Raw genomic sequence first — 22,151 nt, forward strand, 5'->3', positions numbered from 1 at the left:
TAAAGCTTGTGCTTGTTTCCTTCAGCCCAGCTTTCTCTATAGTGGTGCTCCGCTTGGCAGAAGTTACAGGGTTTGTGTGCTCCTCCTAAGTTCTCTTAACCACTGTTGATCATTTTCACTTTGGTCACACCCAATAAGACAGTTTGCATTTGCAGTTTGTCCTTGTTTCATTTCATTACGTAAGAAGTGATTCTAGTTGAGTCGCTGATCCGATGGCAATCATTTGATTATTTTACTGCTATTGGCAGTGTGCAACAGCTACCCATTCAACAAATGCTGTTGCAAATTTCTAAATAAAGTAAAACATGAAGTTTTCATTTTTCCTTGATTAGTGACTGCTATAGACCAGAGGTCACAGCAATATATGATTACTTTCTGAAAGGTAAAAGGCATTATTTAAAGGCCATTGGTAACCTTTTTACATGCCAATGTAGCAAATTATTTTGGCAAGCAGTGATCTAAAAATTGTCAAAGGCAAATAATACTCTTGCTTGTAATATATTTACAGTTCAACGAAGAAGTCCACTTTGTGGGCTTTGTCTGTGACTGGAAAACTGAGCCCTTTGGCCAGAGGAGATATTAAAATTGTTTGAAAGATGATTTAGTCAGCACTGCCATTTTATATAGCAGAACGTTTTCCACACAGTTTTATGCAATCTAAAACAGAGTGAAGAATGCATGAAGATTGATCATTTTGATCTCCCATTAAACCTTTGGTGCATGCAGTGGAACAGCTTGGGGAGTGGAGGTTGACTTTTTCATTCTTTGCCTGCTGTTACTCCATGTTGTTTTCATGAGTTACTCCTATCACTGTTGCCCTTCCCTTATATTATTTCTCCTCTTTGATCACTCTGCACCTGATTTCCGTCTCTTTAGGGACTGAATCAAAGAAAACCAGTTGGTTCTGTTCTAACTCTTATTTCATTTGTAGGCATATCTGTATGATGAGAGCATTTTCAATGGAAGCCGTCGATGTAGCGTCTCTAATTCTCGTGCTGTAAGATGTTTTTCTGATTTTCCTGCTGATCCGTTTTCTCTATTGCCTGTTTCTTACTAATGCATAACCAACTAAGGTGTGTTTCCTTTTTTTTTTTAAATGATGGACATTTTCTGCGGACTCTCTAGTTTTTGGTCATCTGTAGTGGAATGGGGATAATATGGATACTTTAATGACATTTCTGCCCTTTTCTCACCAAACATTTAACCATTGTCATAATGAACAGAAAAAATGACCAATCTGGGATTCATCTCCTTGTATAAATATGCTGACAGGTATTAAATGGCTAAAAGGTATGAAAAAGTGTTGGTGCTACAAAAATGAACCCAGGAGTATTACCCCCACCTAGTTCCTTGCTTGCAAACCCGATAGAATTGAATGAAATTGAACCTGATGGACTGGAAGAGCAGGATTATGCTTTTTCAGTCCTCACAGAGAAGTCATTTGGGAGTTGCAGCATATGTTTCTAACGATGAGCAAAAATAGTGCCTGGTTGACTTCTCTGTTAGTGTTTGCGGTCTGGGAAGTCATTTGGTGGCTCACAGATTAAATCCAAAGTCAGAGCTCCCAGAAATGGCTATATTGGTAGCAAATTCTGCACTTTTTTGGCTGTTCTGGAATGTCATACTCTGAAACAGTGGCCCATTGAAGGATAGGTTATTCATTCAGTCACATTTATTGAGCGCTTACTTTGTGCAGAGAACTGTACTAAGTGCTTGGAAAGTACAATTCAGCAACAGATAAAGGCAATCCCTACCCATCAACGGGCTCACAGACTACAAGGTTATCCACTCTTGCCAGGAATTTTCCAGCTTGCCCGCCAAGTTCCTAAAGGACTTTGGAGTGGATACCATACAGTCCTATTGGTTGATTTACATAATGTGTGCTTTTGTAAATGTATGAAAGACCTCTTAGCCATATGTTGTAAAACAAATATGGGTGTTGGAGCCTCTGTCTTCCAAACTAAAAAATAAAGAATGAACTCAAACTCTCATTAAGCCACATTGCTATCTCATTTCATCCCATAGTGCAGTATTCACACCTGATCTTCGATTAGCTTCTTGGATTTCATACCTGGCTACTGCTTGTGTTCTGTGTTCTGAAAATTAGCTTATTATTAGCTTTTGTGTCCCTTTCATGGGGGAATCAAAAAGGAGCATGAGGAACCTCAAACATCCTTTTTGTGACTGGCATATAATTGTTTTGTGGTTTCTTGTTCTTAAGTGAGTTTAACCATTAATAAAAAATTCTTGGAGCACTTTTGCTCTGCCATTGAGCCATGCAAAGTTCTCTGGTTTGAGGATTTCTGTGTGTATGCGTGCACGCGCGTGCTATTGTGCATATTTTACCTGGGCTTCTAATTTAGCATTTTTGTTTGATTGTAAGCTTTTTGTGGGCAGGGAGCACATCTACCAACTCTGTTTTATTGTACTGTCTCAAATGCTAAGTACAGTACTTTGTGCACAGTTAGCACTCAATCATATTTTTTTAGGTGTTTATCGTATGCAGAACACTGTACTAAGCATTTGGGTGAGTACAACACAACAATATAACAGACACGTTAGAAGCAGTATGGTGTAGTGGATAGTGCATGGTCCTGGGAGTCAGAAATTCATGAGTTCTAATTCTGGCTCTGTCACTTGTCTTCTCTATGACCTTGGGCAAGTCACTTCACTTTGTAAAATGGGGATTGAGACTGTGAGCCCCATAAGGGACAGGGACTATGTCCAACTTGATTTTCTTGTATCCACCCCAGCGCTTAGTACATTGCCTGGCACATAGTAAGCACTTAACAATTAGCATTATTATTATTCCCTGCCCCCAATAAGCTTACAGCCTACAGGGGCAAAAATAATAATTAAAAAAATCAATACCATTGATTAATAGCAAGTTCCAGGCTTTTTTATACCTTTAAAATATGCTCCTTTCAACTTTTTCCTAATGTTTGCAATTTATCGTAAGTTCCTATGCAAAAGAAAAATTGGTGTCTCAGGTTGTTTTTGCTTTTTTGGAGGGGGAGGGGTTCCCTCGCAGGCATTATTGTTAAATTTAGTCATGTTGTAATTGATATTGCAGAAAGGCTATAAGAACCCATGACCTTCTGACTCCCAGGCCCATGCTCTATCCACTACACAATGCTGCTTCCCTTCCCTTTCCGGTACCTCACAGTATCCTTACGAGGAGGCAGAGGTGTGGGGGAGACCCATTTTCAGAAGGGGAAACTAAGGCCCGGAGCAGGTCTAGGGATTTGAATAATAAAGACTTGAATAATAGAATAATAATAAACTTGAAAAATAAATAATAATAATAAAGACTTGAATAATAGAGACTTGAATAATAAACACCAATCTTGTATTGTTCCCCCTGGAGAGACAGTCGTGGGCCTCTTCCTCCAGAGCCAGAGTCTTGAGGAGAGGGACTCTCTTCCTTGTCACAAGGTTTTCCTCCAGATATGATGAGCCGTTGGCTTCTTGATGACTCCCATCTCTCTGTGGATACTCTGAGCCTCCACTCAGCACTCTAGGCTGGTCTGTAAGGACATGCTCAGAGCTTTACACTGTAAACTCACTGTGGGCAGGGAATGTGTCTACCATCTCTGTTGCATTGTACTCTCCCAAGCGCTTAGTCCAAGGCTCTGCACACAATAAGCGCTCAGTAAATATCCCTGATGATGATGATGTTCTCAAGGGCTTTTCTGGATGATTGTTTCGGGGGTTTCACAGAGACATCTACAATCTGCTTTTTTATGACAAATGACAAATCACACACCCATCTTCTATCTGGGCAGCCTGCCTGGACAAGGTCCTGTTCTTTATGTTGATCTAAATCCTCTGAGTTTTCTTTCCTTGTGGTTTCTAGGCCTCCCTCTTTTCCAAGGAAGTCATTTATCCTACCAAAAATCCTTACCTCCACTTCTTACACTACGTTTTTGAGTCATGGGGAGGATGATTAACACCTCCAACTTATTCCCTTCTCTAATGTACTCCCCATTCTGACCTATCATTTCTTTCTTATATTCTTTGTTCAGCTCAGAGCTATATAGTCGAGCCCAACATTTACTTTTTTATGGTGGAATTTTTGGAATTTATACCCAAAGAGAGTTCATGATGGGACTCTTTATTAAGAAAATTTTGTACTGACTTCTATGTTGTCTTTCTCAGTGCTATATTCCTAACTATAGTCTGCCTCCTTTTATAACTTGGCAGCCCTAGATCACATTTAGTGTCCCTTTAGTAGTTCTTAAGCTCCTTGTGGGCTGGGAATGTGTTTACTAACTATATTATATTGTACTCTCCCAAATGCTTAGTACAGTGCTCTGCACACAGTAAGCACTCAATAAATATGGATGGAATAGACATCAAGGTCATCAGACTTGCCAAGTGTTCCAGTTCACTCATTTTATGTTTCAGGCTTCCAGCATTATATCAGAAGCATTTGTAAATTTGGGGTTGATTTGTTCCTTTGACTAGTGAGTTGAAGGTGTAGGATTTATAGCTAAACTCTATGGGCTAGATACTGTAGCCAACCTGATAGACCTATACCTACCCTAGCACACAACAGTGCTTGCCACATAAACACTTAACAGATACCATTAAAAAAACACTAACGGAAGGATCTTTCTTAGTAAAATGTATTTCTTTTAGACAGGAGCTGTTAAAAGTGGTGGTTTAGCCAGGTTCCATGTTTGCCTGTAAAAACTGGCAAAAAGTCATTATTTCAAACTTTCAATACATTGAGTCATTTCCTTTAATGCCAAAGTAATAAAGGGTTGGGATGCATGTGCTAATGAAGTTGACATACTTATGAAATGAGTCACATTAGTACATGCGTAGTTCTGAAATCACTTTATGACTTGGTAAGAAATGCTTTCTTTCTTTGGCCCATTTATAGAACAAAGTCCTATTCTTTAGGGTATAAACCCTACTTCCTATTTTGAACTTTATTAAAAGCCAAGTTCAGGATATTCAGTTAGATGATTGAAAAAAATCTAAAAACCTGTTAGGTGAGTGCTTACTATCATATGTTTTTGGGGGGCAGACTAAACCTGTCTATATTACAGTCCTTATTTGAACTTCTAACACCTGCATAAATAGGAACAACTCTATTCTGTGGTTCTAATGCTTTTGACCACTTTTTGTAATGGTATCTGTTAAACGGTTTCTTTTTGTCAGGCATTCTATTAAACACTGGGCTAGATATAAGATAATTGGGTTGGACACAGTTCCATCCCACATAGGGCTTACAGTCTTAATCCCCATTTTACAGGTGAAATAATTGAGGGACAGAGAAGTTAAGTGACTTGCCCAAAGTCACCCAGCAGACAAGTGGCGAAGCTGGGATTAAAACCCAGATTCTCTGACTCAAAAGAAAGTAGCATGGCCTAGTGGAAAGAACACTAGACCATTTAATTCAATCCAGGCTTAGTTAATCTTCCTTTGAACTCTTAAATAAAAAGATTACTTGGAAACTGTTATCTCTCTGAGTTTCATTAGAGATGCAACGTTGCCTAGTGGAAAGAGCAAGAACACAGGCCTTGGAGTCAGAGGACATGGGTTCTAATCTCGGCTCTGCCAATTGCTTGTTTTGTGACTGTGGGCAAGTCACTTGACTTCTCTGAGCTCAATTTCCTCAACTGTAAAATGGGGATTCAATACCTATTCTCCCTCGAACTTACACTGAGCGCGCCATGCGAGACAGGGACCATGACCCACTTAATTTACCAGCACTTTCCATAGTGCTTAGTGTTTGACACATAGTAGGTGCCTAACATACCTTAAAAAAAAGCAGCCTTCCACTAGTTTGCCAAATTCTCTAATCTTATCAGTGATCTAGGCAGTACTTGGGTGAACTAGAAAATGGGTGCTGTCTGTTGTTATATTTTAGTTTCCCAAACCTTAACACAGTGCTTTGTACACAGTAAACAAATACAATTGAATGAGTGAATGAATAATGGTAGATTTGGAAACTGTGAACTAGGCCCTCGTGCTGAGGTGGACACTGCCTTATTTGTAATTTTCCAATTAGCTCACCGACAGGGAAATACAGTGTTGTTCTTTTGAATTTGTGTATTCAAGACACAGTTGTCAGTAAACCAAGCCTTAGGTTAGACCTGGCTTTTTTCATTCATTTGCCACAGTTCTTTGGAGAGAACATTTGCAGTGTTATCATCAGGCAAAACAAGAGAACACAAGAAGTAATATCTGCCCCCTCTCTGGGACTCTGATATCATGAGGATAATTACTACCTGGAAAGTAACTTCATTCATTCAGTTGCATTTATTGAGTGCTTACTATGTGCAGAGCACTGTACTAAGCGCTTAGAATGTTCAATTTGGCAGCATATAGAGACAATCTCTGCCCAACAGTGGGCTCACAGTCTAAAAAGGGGAGATGGGAAAACGAAGCAAGTAGTCAGGCATCAATACCATCAAGATAAATAGAATCATAGAATCATATATGTATATCATTAATAAAATAGAGTACCACCCCCCCTTCACCTCTCCGCAGCTTAACCCTCTTTTCCCCCCATTTCCCTCTGCTCCTCCCCCTCTCCCTTCCCATCCCCTCAGCACTGTACTCATCTGCTCAACTGTATATATTTTCATTACCCTATTTATTTTGTTAATGAAATGTACATCGCCTTGATTCTGTTTAGTTGCCATTGTTTTTACAAGATGTTCTTCCCCTTGACTCTGTTTATTGCCATTGTTCTTGTCTGTCTCCCCCAATTAGACTGTAAGCCCGTCAAAGGGCAGGGACTGTCTCTATCTGTTGCCGACTTGTTCATTGCAAGCGCTTAGTACAGTGTTCTGCACATAGTAAGCGCTCAATAAATACTATGGAATGAATGAATAATATATACAAATATACACAAGTTCTATGGGGAGGGGAAGGGGGTAGAGCGGAGGGAGGGAGTAGGGGGACTGGGGAGGAGGGGCAGAGGGAAAAGGAGGGCGCATTCTGGGAATGCCTCCTGGAGGAGGGCTTTGAAGAGGGGAAGAGAGTTAGTTTGGCGGATGTGAGGAGAGAGGACATTCCAGGTCAATGGTAGGACATGGGCCATGGGTTGACGGCGGGACAGGTTAGAATGAAGCACCGGGAGGAGGTTAGCGGCAGAGGACCAGAGTGTATGGGGTGGTCTATAGAAGGAGAAAAAGGGAAGTGAGGTAGGAAGGGGCAAGATGATGGAGAGCTCTGAAGCCAAGAATGTGGAGTTTTTGCTTCATGCGAAGGTTGATAGGCAAAAATTTTCGGGCATTTGAACTTGAATTTGGTACTTTTTCATTTAGTCTGTAAAACCCAAATGAAACCCAGTTTTTTCCCATGCTTTTGTAGAATGCAAAGTAGTAATAGTAGAGAGGTGATGTGCTCAGCTTGTGAAAAACCTAGTTTGATATGAAAATTCCATTGTCTTGTTAGAAACTTTCAGATTTTTTTTGGTGATGATTTCCTTTCACTCAGCAAACCAGGTGTGACTCCAGGGATTAGGATGGTGTTTTAAATATTTTATATTTACCGAGTGTGTTTCATTTCCAACCTTAACAGATCCTCTTTTTACCATGACATAGTGGTCTTAACCCTTTAATGCACATAGAATGCCCATTTTAGCATATTGTGTGGTTCTTCTAAAAGTGAAGGCTTGAACTAACATTGATCTGTTTTTCTCTATTCAGTATAACACTGCTTTTCTTGGCTGCCTCTCGGAGGAACATTCTGCTTTTTTCTGCTCCTGTGCTGCTCAGTTGCTAATCCTGTTGGTTTATTTGTGTTTTCTGTGTTTCGGGGTGTGGGCTGGTAGCCGTCGGAGTACACCTTCTTCGGGTCAGGATCTCGGGCGTCATCCAGAGCCAGTTCTGCTCGGGCGAGTCCAGTGGTGAGCATATCTTTATTTCTCTTTAATGCATACTTGGACTTATTTTCTTTTTCTGCCTCCTTCTTGCTGAGTGCTATCTGCTTCTCAGGTTTGGAGAAGATTGATCGGGTACAGGAGCAAGCCTCCACGTTACCTCACACTTCATTTCGGGTTTGAAGATGAAATAATCATTGAACACGAGTAGACTGGCAAAGAAAAAAGTCACCCTTATCTGTGTATCTTTCCCTCATCATTCACAATACTCGTTCCCAAGTGTGTGCTTCTGATAAAAGGTGCAGGGGTAGCCTGTTCTGTCCTTTGTGATTTGGGGCAGATTCTCACAAGATCTGGTTGCCTCAATCGACTTACTTTATTGTTCTTCTAAAATGGCTGTTTTGACAAAATGCCATGGGGTTAGTGAGAGGTTTTGAGCGTTGTTTCTTCTGTTTCGGAGGGGGGAACAAATATCGCAGTCACCTTTGAAAACAAGAGTGAACCTTTCTCTAAAGGGAGAGGGGGAATGCTCCAAGCGCATTTCACAAAGTAGTGCACTTGGTGAATGACTGTGGAAGATGATAATCAAAAGCAGAATCTTAAAATGTCATTTCAGTGGCTGAGCGAAAATCACCCCAGCCATCTTAAATTTAGAATCAGTTACTCTTCTCTCCCTAATCCTCATCCCCACTTGGATGTTGAAATCCCAGACAATCATTGCAGAGGAGAAGGAGGCAAGGAAGGTGAGAGAGGCATCAAAATCTAGCAGGAATTTGGAAATGGTGCCTGGGGAGGTATGGGGGACTGCAGTTGATGATGATTAATAATTGTTGGGCTGTTGATCTGGTCTTCAAAAGAAGAGAGAAGGTGAAAGTTGGAGGAGGGGGTGACAGAAGAGCCATTTCAGGGCAAGGAGCAGGCTAACTTCTCCTTGAAGTATAGAGACAGTCCCTGTTCCCCAATGGGCTCACAATCTAAGAATGAGGATGAAAGGGGTGGGACCCATGAAGGTAAACCAAAATACAAAAGAGCAAAACAAGGAGAAACTTGGAAGAAGGAGCAAGACTTTTTTTCTTTTTTTCATATGGGCTATATCAAGTGCTTACTATGGGTCAAGCACCATTTTAAGCACTGGGGTAAATATAACCTTGTCCCCCATGGGGCTCACAGTTTCAGGCTCCTCATAGCTCAGACCAACAGTCACAGAGGAGGCCATAGGCCCTGACGGAGTCGAGAAGAAGGGAAATGGGGCCGGCGGGAGGGGGATGACACGTGGATGTGGCAGGTGATGCCACAGGAAGGCATGGGAATCCAGAATGTTTTGATCACTGGGCTAGTGGGGAGACTGAGGGGGCAGTACACCCACAGCCCAGTGTGCCAAGGGCTTATTGAGAATGGGGGTCACTGGGTGACCGAGTTTCCATTTGTTTCGATTGGCTGGTAAAGAGATCAGGGAGCGTGCTGCTGAGTACCTTTGTAGATTGAAAGCTCATTTTGGGCAGAGAACATGTCTCCCAACTCTGTTTTATTTTACTCTCCCTACCACTTAATACAGTACTCTGCGCTCAGTAAGTTCCACTATTGAATTAAATAATTATAATAATTATGGTATTTGTTAAACACTTACTATGTGCCAGGTACTGTACTAAGGGCTAGGGTGGATACAAGTAAAGCAGGATGGACACAGCCCCTCTCCCACTTGGGGCTCACAGTCTTATCACCATTTTACACATGAGAAAACTGAGGCACAGAGAAGTGAAGTGACTTTCCCAAGATCACACAGCGGACAGGTGGCAGAGCTGCGTTTAGAATCCATGACCATCTGAGACTCAGGCCTGTGCTGAATCCTCTACACCATGTGGCTTCTCCATTATTAATAATAATCATTATTACCAAATAGGGATTTTTAAGTGATTACTATGCACTAAGTACTATAGTAAGTACTGGAGTAGATAGAAGATTATCAGACCAGACACCACCCAATCCCATATGGGGCTCCCAGTCTAAGTAGGAGGAAAATAGGTATTTCATCTGTGTTTTACCAATGAAGAAACTGAGGCACAGTTAAGGTGAGTGACTTACCCAAAATTTCAAAGCAGGCAGGGAGCAGAGCCAGGATTAAAACCCAGATCCTCTGACTCCCAGCCCTGTGAGCATTCTACTAGGCCACGCTGTTTCTGTAAATCTCTACAGTCCCAGGGCGCAAAAGGCATGTCAGGGCCCTTTGTGGCGAAAAGAGGAGACAACAGGTTCCCACTGGATTTGCCTGGTCATGTGGTGGAATGAGAAGCTGAGAGATTTGCTGCCTCAGTTTAAATCCATGTAGTTTAGTGGGCCTGGGGCATAATAGAAGCAGAGGTCCTGGGGGCCACGGAATGGGGCAGTGGGTGGGGGGAAGTGACAGGAGTCCTATTGCTTTCACTTGGCATGCCAGGGGGTAGAAAGAGAGTCACCTGGAATGAGCCAGGACTTGTTGATGGTGAAGAAGCACCATGGTCTAGTGGAAAGAACCTTGGCCTGGGAGTCAGAGGTCCTGGGTTCTAATCCTGGATTTGCCACTTGTCCGCTGTGTGACCTTGGGCAAGTCACATAACTACTCCGGACCTTAGTTACCTCATCTGCAAAATGGGAATTAAAACCTGGGCCCTATATGGGACAGGGACTGTCTGACCTTATAATCTTATATCTTCCCCAGCACTTAGTACAGTGCCTGGCACAGAGTAAGCACTTAATAAATACCATTGTTATTATTATCAATAGCAATAATAATATTAAGTGGAGAAGTGACTGGATCGGGAAAAGATCAAAGATAAGCAGATGGCTGGCTGCGATGGGGCAGGAGTTCCACAGGCTGCGTTCAGGTGGGCAAGTGGGGTGAGGGTGGGAGAGGAGGCTGCACGAAGCCTGGAAAAGCTTTGAATGAAGAAGGGTTGAGGGGAGTGCAATACAGGCGATCAATCAGTCATAGTTACTGAGCACTTACTGTGTTGTGCACAGCACTATACTTGGGAGGCTTGAAGTGGAAGTAAGAAAGGGAGTCAAGGAGGAAGCACAGTGATGTCCTGGATCTCATTTCCCAGACACTGGCTGGAGTGACTGTGGCTTTCATTCCCAAGTGGAATAGGTCAATCAGTCCTATTTATTGAGCGCTTACTGTGTGCAGGGCACTGTGTTAAGCGCTTGGGAGAGTAATGATGGGTGAAGAAACCACTGTTGCATTTTGTAATAGGGAGGAGATGTTGATCGTACTGTGTTTCTTGTGATGGGCAGTGAATGAGATCAGTGTGACGGTCACCCTTCATTGGGGGTTTTTCTCTCTGCTGTTAGATTGTAGGTTGGCACCTTTTCTGGGAGACACATTCCTTTCCTTCAATAGTTATCCTGTAGGAGTCTGTGTGTATTTTGGGATTTGTCCAAATGCCATATCCTATCTTTAGGAAAGGAACAGTGCCATATCCTTCTACGATAAGCTTGGTAAATTTAACAACTGAACAAACCTAAATTTAATATATTCAGGTATTACATACGTTTAGAGAGTGGTATTAAAATCTGGCACTGCAAAATGGAAAATATGTTTACAAGAATTTTTTTACAAACTTAAAACAATCACAAAACCAATATTTGCGTGGCCCTAAATCTGTTTATCTTTTGGACACTTTCAATACTGTACAAAATATGGAATTAAATGTTTTGCTTTCTGGGAATGTTTCTGTAATATCGTACTCTCCCCCGCGCTTAGTGCAGTGCTCTGCACACGGTAAGCATTCAGTAAATACATTTGACGGGGAGCCTGTAAACTGTAAGCTCCTTGTAGTCAGGGATTATATCTCCCAATTTTGGTGATTTTACTTTCCTAAATGTTTAGTACAGTGCACTGCACACAGTAAGTGTTCAATAAATACCATGGATTGTATTGATTGATCTTTGTAGATTTCCACTAGAATGCATGGAGAATCAGGTCTTGCACACCTGTTGTAAGGGATAAGTGAGGAGTTTGTCAGCGGGAAATGATCAGAAGCATTCCCAGTTTGGTAGAACTAGCCAGCCCTTGGCTTTGGTCCTGAGAGTCACTGTTGAATTATTTCAGGCAATTTCACTCAAGTTGGCCATGGTACATGTCAGCTTTCTGCTTCAGTCTACCTAGGAATCCAGGATGATCAGCACATCTGAACATTAAAAATCAAGTTGCGTATTATAATTTAAAAAGTTTATCAGAAGGAAAGTAAAACTGACAGTTAAGCCATGATTCCCTACAGAATCAAGAGTGTGTGCTGAAGATTACAGAGTTATTAGACATTATCTTGATTCAATCATTATACAATTTTATCAATCGATGGTATTTATTGAGCACTTACTGTGTGCAGAGCACTGTACTAAGTAAGCACTTGAGTACAGCAGAGTTGGTAGGCACATTCCTTGTCCACAGTGACTTCTCTTCCAACAGTGGTATCGTCAATGCAGATGTCCCCGAGGGGCTGGAAATGTTTTCAGTAGAGTGTGAGTGTGCACTGAATTTGACTTGCCCAAGATCACACAGCTGAGCGTAGCAGAGTCAGGATTGGAACCCGTGACCTTGACTCCCCGGCCCATGTTCTAACCATTATGCAGTGCTGCTTCTCCAGAAATACAGTTTCCTATAACAAATTACGCTTTGGCCAGAGTTAGAAAAATAAGCAAAGCAATACAAATATATAGAACATGGATAAAAAGATGTGATACATATAAATACACGATCAAATAGTTATATTTTAGTGTGGTTGTTTCCTGGGGCATACCTGAATATGAATGAAACTCTAGCACTGTCCACCCTTCTATAGGCTGTGAATCCCAACCTGTGGCAGATGTTAATCTGTGATTTTTAAATGAATCTGAGAATTTTCCTAAAGGGTCAAATTTTTAATCCACCTTTCGGAATATCTAGAACATGATGAATGCCGCATTAGCTGGCCACCTGCCCCTCTCCCCCAAGTATTATTTTTGTTCACTCCCTGATGCTTCAGGGCGACTTTCTCGCTGTATGAGACTGACATCTAGTGACTGAATGAGGAAGGCAACTTCATATCTTGGCATTGGTTGAAAACATTCATCACCATGTAATACATGCTACATTAAAGCATATATTAAAGGCTGAAACCTTATCACCCTCAGTTTCATTGTGGTATTGAATCTTCCTCTCCTTTGTTTCCACCTGGGTAGGATTTGAGTTACAATGTTTAAACTGGGATTCAAAAGATAAAACAATAGAGTATAACTAAATTTATAAAGAAAGAAGCTTAAACTATCAAAATAGATTTTCTATAGTCCTATTGAAATGAATAAAATACATCTTTTTTTAACTTGAACTTTGCTAGTGGATTTTGTCTTTTAAGATCTACACCATTTGTATTTTTGACTTGATTTCTCAGTCATATAGTATTTGTATAATCAAGGAACAATTGTAATGAATGAAAACCTAATTCATCTTAGTTTACAAAATAATGGAGATGGTATGCGCAGGCTCTTAAGCAAACTTCCCTTACTGTCCTCAATGAACCTCTTCTTAATTATTATCCAGATTAACTCATTATTTTAACCAAACCTCATTCAGTTGGCAAACAAACATAATGATGATGGTATTACTTAACGTTTACTGTAGTCCTAGCACTGTACTTAGTCCTAGGGTAGATATAAGATTATCATGTGCTAAGTGTAGTGCTCTGCACATAGTAAGCCCTTAATAAATACAATTGAATAAATAAATATCAGACACGATCTCTGTCCCAAAAAGAGCTCAAAGTAGCTGGGTGACTGTGGGCAAGTCACTTAACTTCTCTGTGCCTCAGTTACCTCATCTGTAAAATGGGGATTAACTGTGAGCCTCATGTGGGACAACCTGATTACCCTGTATACCCCAGCACTTAGAACAGTGCTCTGCACATAGTAAGCGCTTAACAAATACCAACATTATTATTAGAGGGTAGGAGAATGGGAAGAACATACATTTTATTTCCATTTCATAGATAAGAAAACAGAGGCACGGGGAAGTTAAGTCACTTTCCCAAGGTCACAGTGCAGGTAAAACTAGAACTTGGGACTCTTCATGGCAGTATTTTATTGAGCACTTAGAATGCCATACAGTGTGTGAATGGCTTGGGAAGGTAAAAGCTTAAATTTATGACCAGAGATGTGAATAAACTGAACAATAGACTGTTTTTTTACCTTCCATATTTATACTACCAAGTCCACTAGAATTGTTCAGTTAATAACTTCAGTTAATAATTAAGAATACTTATAGCCCCTGGACTACCCAGTATTTTGTCTGCTTTTCTTTCATGGGCCCTCACTGTAATTTGCAGCTCTCCTCTATCACAGACAGTATTAAAGTTTTAAATTTTAACAGGAAGCACCATGGCCTAGTGGAAGGAAAACAGCCTGGGAGTCAGAGGGCCTGAGTTCTAATTCCAGCTCAGCCACTTGTCTGCTGTGTGATTTGGGCAAGTCCTTAAACTTTTCTATGCCTCAGTTGTCTCATCTGTAAAATGAGGATTAAGACTATGAGCACCCTGTGAGACCTGAACTGAACTGTGTTCAATCTGATTAGCTTGCATCCATCCCAGCACTTATTGCAGTGTTTGGCACATAATAAACACTTAACAAGTGCCATGAAAAAAAAATTACAGAACTTTGCTGTGGGTTACATTTGAGGAGATATAAAACCCCAGAAAGATTACAAATTAAGATTCTAAATTAAAGCTTTCACAATTTTGTGTAGTTTCTGTGACTTTTCAGAAACACCAGTAATTCCATATTTGGACTTGGAGAGTTATTCCACTTGTACTTTTAGTTGTATGAAATTATGGAATTTTTTTTTAAGTGGATGTTTTGATTTATTCTAAAAATACTACCTGGCACTGTGTGACAACCTTCACATATCTTTTTTTTTTCTTTTGTGTAATAGACTTTTCTGAGAGTTTCTTATACTCTGGGCTGTTCAAACTAAACTGTAAACAGAATTCTGGGGCACTTTTTAAAGTGTGTGTAAGAATTGTAGGGTTTTTGTTGTTTTGATCCTCAAAAATATAAACTGATACTATAAGCAGGTGTTTATTCAAACAGGGTAGAAGTATCAAACTATCAATCATATTAAGCTCATACGGTGTGCAGAGCACTGTATTAAGCCCCTGGCAGAGTATATTTTAACAAAGTTGGTAGAAGTGTTCCTTGCCCACACTGAGTTTACAGTCTAGAGGGGGAGACAAACATTAAATTAAATTATGGATATGTACACTAAGTAGTATAAATGATTATGATTACTCAATCAAAACCAACAATGTCATTTACTTCCAATTTTTAGTTCCATGGTTCCCTGAGCCCTGTAAAAATATATATATGCACTGTAGGGAAACAGCATGGTCTCTTGGAGAAGCAGCATAGCTTAGTGGAAAGAACAGGGACTTAGGAATCAAAGGTTGTGGGTTCTAATCCTGGCTCCACCATTTATCAGCAGTGTGACTTTGGGCAAGTTACTTAACTTCTCTGTGCCTCAGTTCCCTCATCTGTAAAATGGGGATTAAGTCTGTGAACCCCACATGGTACATCCTGATTACTTTATATCTACCTTAGCACTTAGAACAGTGCTTGGCACATAGTAAGCCCTTAATAATAATAATAATAATAATAATAATGTTGGTATTTGTTAAGCGCTTACTTAACAAATACCATCATTTTTATTATGGGAAAGAGCATGGCCTTAGGAGTTAGAGGACCTAGGTTCTAATCCTGGCTTTGCCAGTTGCTTGCTAATTGGACTCGGGCAAGTTACTTAACTTCTCTGTTTCTCAACTGTAAAATGGGAATTTAATACTTCTCCCTCCTCCCTCCTTCTCTCTCCCTCCACTTTGAGGTCCATGTGACCTGCTTATCTTCTATCTACCCTAATGCTTGGTTCAGTGTTTGCCATGTAGTAAGTGACTAAATGTTGTTGTCATTATTATCTAAATTCTTTTTCTCTTTGGGTGGTTTCCTTTTAACTAGAAGTATTTCAGCCCGAACTGTCCCAACTCACAGGTGATTAATCAATCGTATTTATTGACTGCTTACTGTTTGCAGAGTTCTATATTAAGCGCTTGGGAGAGCACAGTATAACAGAGCTGGTAGGTTCCCTGCCCACAACAAATTTACAACTAAAGGGGGAGACAGACAATAATATAAATAAATAATGGATATGGTACAATAATAATAATGATGGTGGTGGTATTTGTTAAAAACGTACTATGTGCCAGCCACTATACTAAGCACTAGGGTGGATACAAGCAAATCAGGGTGGACACAGTCCCTTATCCCATGTGGGGCACACAGTCTTAATTCCCATTTTACATATGAGGGTAACTGAGGCGCAGCAAAGTGAAGTGACTTACCCAAGGTCCATGACTGCCTGACTCCCAGGTCCAGATTATCCATGGTGTCATGCTGCTTCTCTACCTAAGTGCTGTGGGGCTGAGGGAGGGGTGAATAAAGGGTGCAAATCCAAGTGCAAGGGCGACACAGGGAGTGGAAGAAGAGGAAATAAGGGCTTAGTTGGGGCAGGCCTCTTGGAGGAGATGGGCTTTTAATAAAGACTTTAAAGTTGGGGAGAGTGATTGTATAGGTGATGTGGGTCACTCTGGGTCCAGCATGTTTGTGTCATTCTCCTTAGTGCATGTGCTCTCTGACTGCACAGTTGGCACTTCCCCTCCCACAGCCCAGACAAAAAGTGTCTGGCTGGAAGCAGAACCAAGGATTGCCTGATTGCCTGATTCAGCAGGGTCACTTCTCTCTCCCCTCCTTCCACCATCCCCTGCCTCCTGCTCTGAGCCAGGGTGGTCAGTCAACATATTTGACTGCTTACTATGTTCAGGCACTGTACTAAGCACTTGCGAGAGTATAATATTACAATATAACAGACACAATGAGCATACAGTCTAGAGGGGGAGACAGATGTTAATGTAAATAAACAAAATTATAGATATGTACATAAGTGTTGTGGGGCTGGGCGTCAGGTGGCAGATAAAGGGAGCAAGACAGGTTGATGCAGAAGGGAGTGGGAAAAGAGGAAATGAGGACTTAAGGAAGGCTTCTTGGAGGAGTTGTGCCTTCAATAGCCTTTAAAGGCGGGGAGAGTAATTGTCGAATATGAAAAGGGAAGATATTCCAGGACAGAGCAGGATGTGGGCTAGAGGTCAGTGGAGAAATAGATTTGACCAGGGTACAGTGAGTATGTTGGCATTAGAGTCAAGTGTATGGGCTGGGTTGTAGTAGAATAGCCAGGTAAGGTAGGGGCCAAGGTGATTGCATGCTTTAAATCTGATGGTAAGGAGGTGGATGGGCAACTACTGGAGGTTCTTGAGGAGTGGGGAGACATGAACTGCATGTTTTTGTGGAAAAATGATCCAGCAGCAGAGTGCAGTAAGAACTGGAGTGGGGAGAGACAGGAGACAGGGAGGTCAGCAAGGAGGTTGATGCAGTAATCCAGGTGGAATAGGATAAATGCTTGGATTAACTTGGTAATAGAGTATTTGTTGACAGCACTTGCCAATACCAGACACCCTTCTGTGGAACTGGAAAGGAGACACATGTTATGTCTATGGTGTAAACCTGTTACACAGTATAATGATGCCAGAATGGACAATTGGGGGAATTCTTCAGAACTGAGAGCATTTCTCCAGGGGGACCCTTAAAACGCACCTCGATCTCGGGATCGAGCCTGTGCATTCATTCCCCCTGTAGTCCCTGTGCATCTGAATGTCGGTTTTGAGGCACGAGACTTGGCTGCTAGAGCTAAGGCAGGAGGAAGCCGGACACAAAATCAAAATGTAGAAGAAGCAGTGTGGTATAGTGGGTAGAGGATGGGCCTGGGAGCTTAATCTTGACTTGGCCGTTGTCTGCTCTGTGACCTTGGGCAACTCACTTAACTCCTCTGTGCTTCGGTTACCTCATTTGTAAAATGAAGATTAATTAGACTGAGCACAGGTCTGGGAGTCTGGACGTGACTTCTAATTCCGGCTCCACGATTGTCCTCTGTGTGGCTTTGGGCAAGTCGCTTAACTCCTCTGTGCCTCAGTTATAATAATAATAATGTTGGTATTTGTTAAGCGCTTACTGTGTGCAGGGCACTGTTCTAAGCGCTGGGGTAGATACAGGGCAATCAGTTTGTCCCGCATGAGGCTCACAGTTAATCCCTATTTTACAGATAAGGTAACTGCCGCACAGAGAAGTGAAGTGACTTGCCCACAGTCACACAGCTGACAAGCGGCAGAGCCTTAATTCGAATCCATGACCTCTGACTCCCAAGCCCGGGCTCTTTCCACTGAGCCACGCTGCTTCTCTATCTCAACTGAAAAATAGGGACTAAGACTGTGAGCCCCATATGGGACATGGACTGTGTCCAACCTGATTAGTTTAGAACAGTGCTTGGCACAAAATGCTTAACAGATACCATAATAGTTAATTGGCTTGCACACAGCTCACAGTACAGTGCCTGGCACATATTTAGTGCTTAACAAATACCATTTAAAAAATAAAATAAAATCCCAGGCCATGTCTGTTCCAGGCAGGGGACAGACTAGCTGGAAACTCTCCCAAGTGCTTAGTAGAGTGCTCTGCACACAGTAAGCGCTCAATAAATACAATTGATTGATTGAAACCTGGTTAGAATGGTTTAATAGTGTACAAATAGCTACCTTAGTCTGGCTAACTTCTAGTCCATGCAGGGTTCATTAGCTGCCAAGTTCACACTGGTCCAAATTTCATCTAAGGCCCATTCAGGCTGCAGCTGTCAGACTTTAGTGAAAGTTTTTGGTCTCTGAGCAGATGGAAGTATGAGGTAGAAAGATAGCCTTTTCAAAAGTAGAAAAAATTGTAAATTAGGTAGATGTAGTTTCATTTTCATTGGTTTGCTGGCTAACATTCGACAGTGATGGGGAAATGTTTATTTGGCAGGGTTTTCTACTCTTATTACCATTTGCATCTGCCAATAGAAATTTTTAGGTTGTTAGCCCCATGTAAGAGAGAGATTGTTTGATCTGATTATCTTGTATCTACGCTAACTCTTAGCTCATCGTACCATAATTAATTGGTTGTTATAGAAAGTCATACACATTGGGGCCCTTTTTTGGATGTAACATGTAACTGAATTTAGCAGAAGAGTAACCAATTCTTAATTATATTTATGAATTGAAGAATGTATATAGAAAAAGACAAACTGCTGTTTTGAGGGGGGACATGAAATCTGAATTTCTCTTGCATAAAGAACTTAAGAAATGCTTTAATTTTCAAAAAATTTTCACAGACACGTAAAACTGATCCTCATTCAGAATTTGTTTTTGGTTTGTGAGTAATTTTTCTGAACTGATTGGTAGCATGACCTTTAAAACAAAAATTTTGTCAGTGGTCATTTTTACTGGACCTCTTTTGAAGTTGATGTCTTTGAAACGTATTTAATTATCCACTGTGTTAGAAGGCAGTTTACTTGTTATTGCTAGAATCCTTGTGCTGTACTTCACTGCCAGGACTTGGTTAGCCCTTGTGATGGTAGTTGGTGTCAGACTAGGTTTCTACCTACCTATCTAAAACCACATTTGGTGTTAGGGGGAAATCTAGAATGACTTGTCAGATTTCTTTAGCACTTTGTATAGTATATAGTAGCTAAGTAACTACCATGGCATTGTAGAATTCCACTTCTCCAAGTGTTAGCATTCACTTTATATTTTCTAAACCCCAAAAAGAAAAACTTGAAAAATTACCTACATTTTCTCATACGCACCTGTTTACTAAATTCCGTGCCACTTTTAAATGTGGTGTGAATTCCTGGAGGGATAAGGCAGTCCTGGTTGAGCCAAAATTAAATACCATCATTTTTGTTATGTAAATGATATAAGGTGTCTTTAAAGGAAACCATTTTAGGTCAACTCTGAATTTTGAGTTTTAGTTTCATTCTACTGTTAGTTCAGATTCACTAAAAATCACAAGATTAAATAGTGAACTAATGAACTAAATCTCTTTTATTCTGACTGTGATGTAAATGCTGTTGTGTGCATTTGAGGTCTGCATATTAATACCTAACATTCTTGAGATGCTCAACTGATAAGAATTGTGTTTAAAATATCAGAACCAGAGAATCCGAGGAAAGATGTTTAAAAGCAGCTCAATTACCAGTTGTCTCTCTAGATTTTTCAGTAGCAGGAAAATAATAAAATGGACATGAGGTCTAAAATTGCGAAGAACAAAATGTTTAGGTAATTATGTAATTACCAAATTAGAAAATTAAGTTTGAGAAATGAAGTGCATTTATCATCAATGTATTAGCCTATGTAGTGGCGGGGGCCTCAGGTATCATGTACAAAGGGGCTTGAAAGAAAAACGAACTTGACTTCATTTTATGAATTTCTTTCCATTACGTTCTCATTCCTTGGTTAATATTCCTAATATTTTTGTACTTTATTTGACAGGTTGAGGAAAGGCCAGAAAAAGATTTCCTTGAAAAGGTACGTCTTGTGTATTTTCAATAATTCTATTTTGCCTCAACAACAGAATTTGTTGCCCATCTTAAAATGCGGTCAAAAGAGCAAGCAAATCATCATATTTGGGGTTTAGAATAACACCCCCTCCTAATGATTAAAATACATATATAAATCCTTCATATAGGGATGGGAAAAAATTCAGTCCAGAGAGCAAGCACATTTGATAAATTGTCTTTTCCATTTCTGGCCTAGGGAGGACGGAATGTGCCTGGCTTGTCAGCTGCTACCCTTGCCTCTCTGGGTGGAACTTCTTCTCGGAGAGGCAGTGGTGATACCTCCATCTCTGTTGATACTGAAACGTCCATTCGGGAAATCAAAGTAAGAAACCCTTTATGTATATATATTTGCCTAAAACTGCCCTTCGCCAAGACCTGCAGTCCAATGAGACATGATTCCTTAAAATTCTGACATTCTACTCCCTGAGTATTTAGCTGGTACGTTTCCTAATTTTACAGATTTTTTTTTGTTTTTATTTCCAGATTAAACAGCAAATCTAGGGTAGAGCTAGGCTTAAAACTTTGCCCCAACCAAAGATACCAACCTACACCTAGATGGCCGTATCGGTTAAAACATGGCCAGAAATTTGTAATCTGAGCAAAATCTTCTCTCTTAAGGGGATAGTGTTTCAAAACCAATGTCAGATAGACACAGATGAAGTTCTGACAGTGTTTCAGCCTTCTCCATTTTCCCTCTTAAGTGAACAGTTTTCACATAAGAAGCACATTCTAATAAAGCCTGAAAGTACATTTTGATTTTTCTCCTTCTTCTATACTAGTTTCATATTCAGGACTCACAAAATACGGACAGTGAATAATGAAGGTTGGATGATGATTATGCACAGGATTGCTGCTACACAGCAGCAGAAGATATAAGGATAGTGAGAAAAAGCTTCCAATTGTGAAGATAACATATATAGGGGCAAGAAAGAAGAACTACCAGGGATGTGTGTGTTTGTCAATATAGGTCAACATTTTTTGAGCCTTGACTAAGCAAGTATTTATTTTGCCATTTCACATGAAGGAATGAAAGTGTTTCCTAATATCAAACCAATCTTAATACAGATGAAGCTTTTGAACATTATTCCAATTCTTCACCTATAATCGCTTTAATTTGTTTCCTTGTCATCGTTGACCTTTCTTGCCATTTCCCTCAGGAGATCAATGAGTTAAAGGACCAGATTCAGGATGTAGAAGGCAAATACATGCAGGGATTGAAAGAAATGAAGGTACTAGCTTGCAGTCTGAACGTGTGATATTAACACACTTAACTTTCCAAAGAGATATTGAAGAGGGACTACTATTTAATATGCATGCTTTGCTCTAAGTTATAAATTGTTTAAAAAAAAATTCACACGGGTGGGAGAAATGGGTTTAAATTAATTTTCCCAAATATTTAGACAATTTATATAAACACTTAGCAAAAAATATTACTAATATATGGTAACTAGATGCATGTCTTTTTCTATTAAACTATGTACTCAGATTTCTTAGTTCCCTAATAATTTTTATCTAGTAATGGGACCAATGAAAATTTCTTATTTTCTGTTCTAGGATTCCCAAACAGCTACATTAGAAGAATGTATACTTAGCTTTAATACCTGCTTGGTTTGGATTTATCTTAACATTGTTTAAAAAGTCATACTTTTCTCATCCACTAGCTTTTGAGGAAATAACAAAAGGCAATACCATAATTTGAGCAAACGCTAATTTTGAAAGGGATTTTATTTAATACTTTTCAGTCAGTTTCTTACTCAGTTCAGGATAATTGTCGCA

At 40.3% G+C, this 22,151-nt stretch overlaps 1 protein-coding gene and 1 non-coding gene across 34 annotated transcripts in view; both read left to right on the forward strand.

The window, feature by feature from the left end:
• LRRFIP1 (LRR binding FLII interacting protein 1) overlaps nt 1-22,151 on the forward strand; it is a 192,386-nt gene that overhangs the window by 140,728 nt on the left and 29,507 nt on the right. For 13 of the 33 annotated variants that reach the window (XM_007668442.4, XM_039912621.1, XM_007668358.3 and 10 more), the window contains 6 exons: nt 26-70; nt 932-997; nt 7,796-7,870; nt 20,308-20,343; nt 20,572-20,697; nt 21,533-21,604. In XM_007668442.4, the coding sequence (XP_007666632.1) occupies nt 26-70; nt 932-997; nt 7,796-7,870; nt 20,308-20,343; nt 20,572-20,697; nt 21,533-21,604 (420 nt within the window). The remainder of the gene's footprint in view (nt 1-25; nt 71-931; nt 998-7,795; nt 7,871-20,307; nt 20,344-20,571; nt 20,698-21,532; nt 21,605-22,151) is intronic. The other 20 variants (XM_039912610.1, XM_039912612.1, XM_039912616.1 and 17 more) reach the window with 5 other exon arrangements.
• On the forward strand, nt 1,556-1,632 carry MIR7403 (microRNA mir-7403). Its single transcript, NR_127381.1, has one exon. It is a non-coding gene; the product is annotated as a microRNA mir-7403 (primary transcript).

Source organism: Ornithorhynchus anatinus, chromosome 7 (assembly GCF_004115215.2).
Source record: "Ornithorhynchus anatinus isolate Pmale09 chromosome 7, mOrnAna1.pri.v4, whole genome shotgun sequence".
Taxonomy (NCBI): Eukaryota; Metazoa; Chordata; class Mammalia; order Monotremata; family Ornithorhynchidae; genus Ornithorhynchus; species Ornithorhynchus anatinus.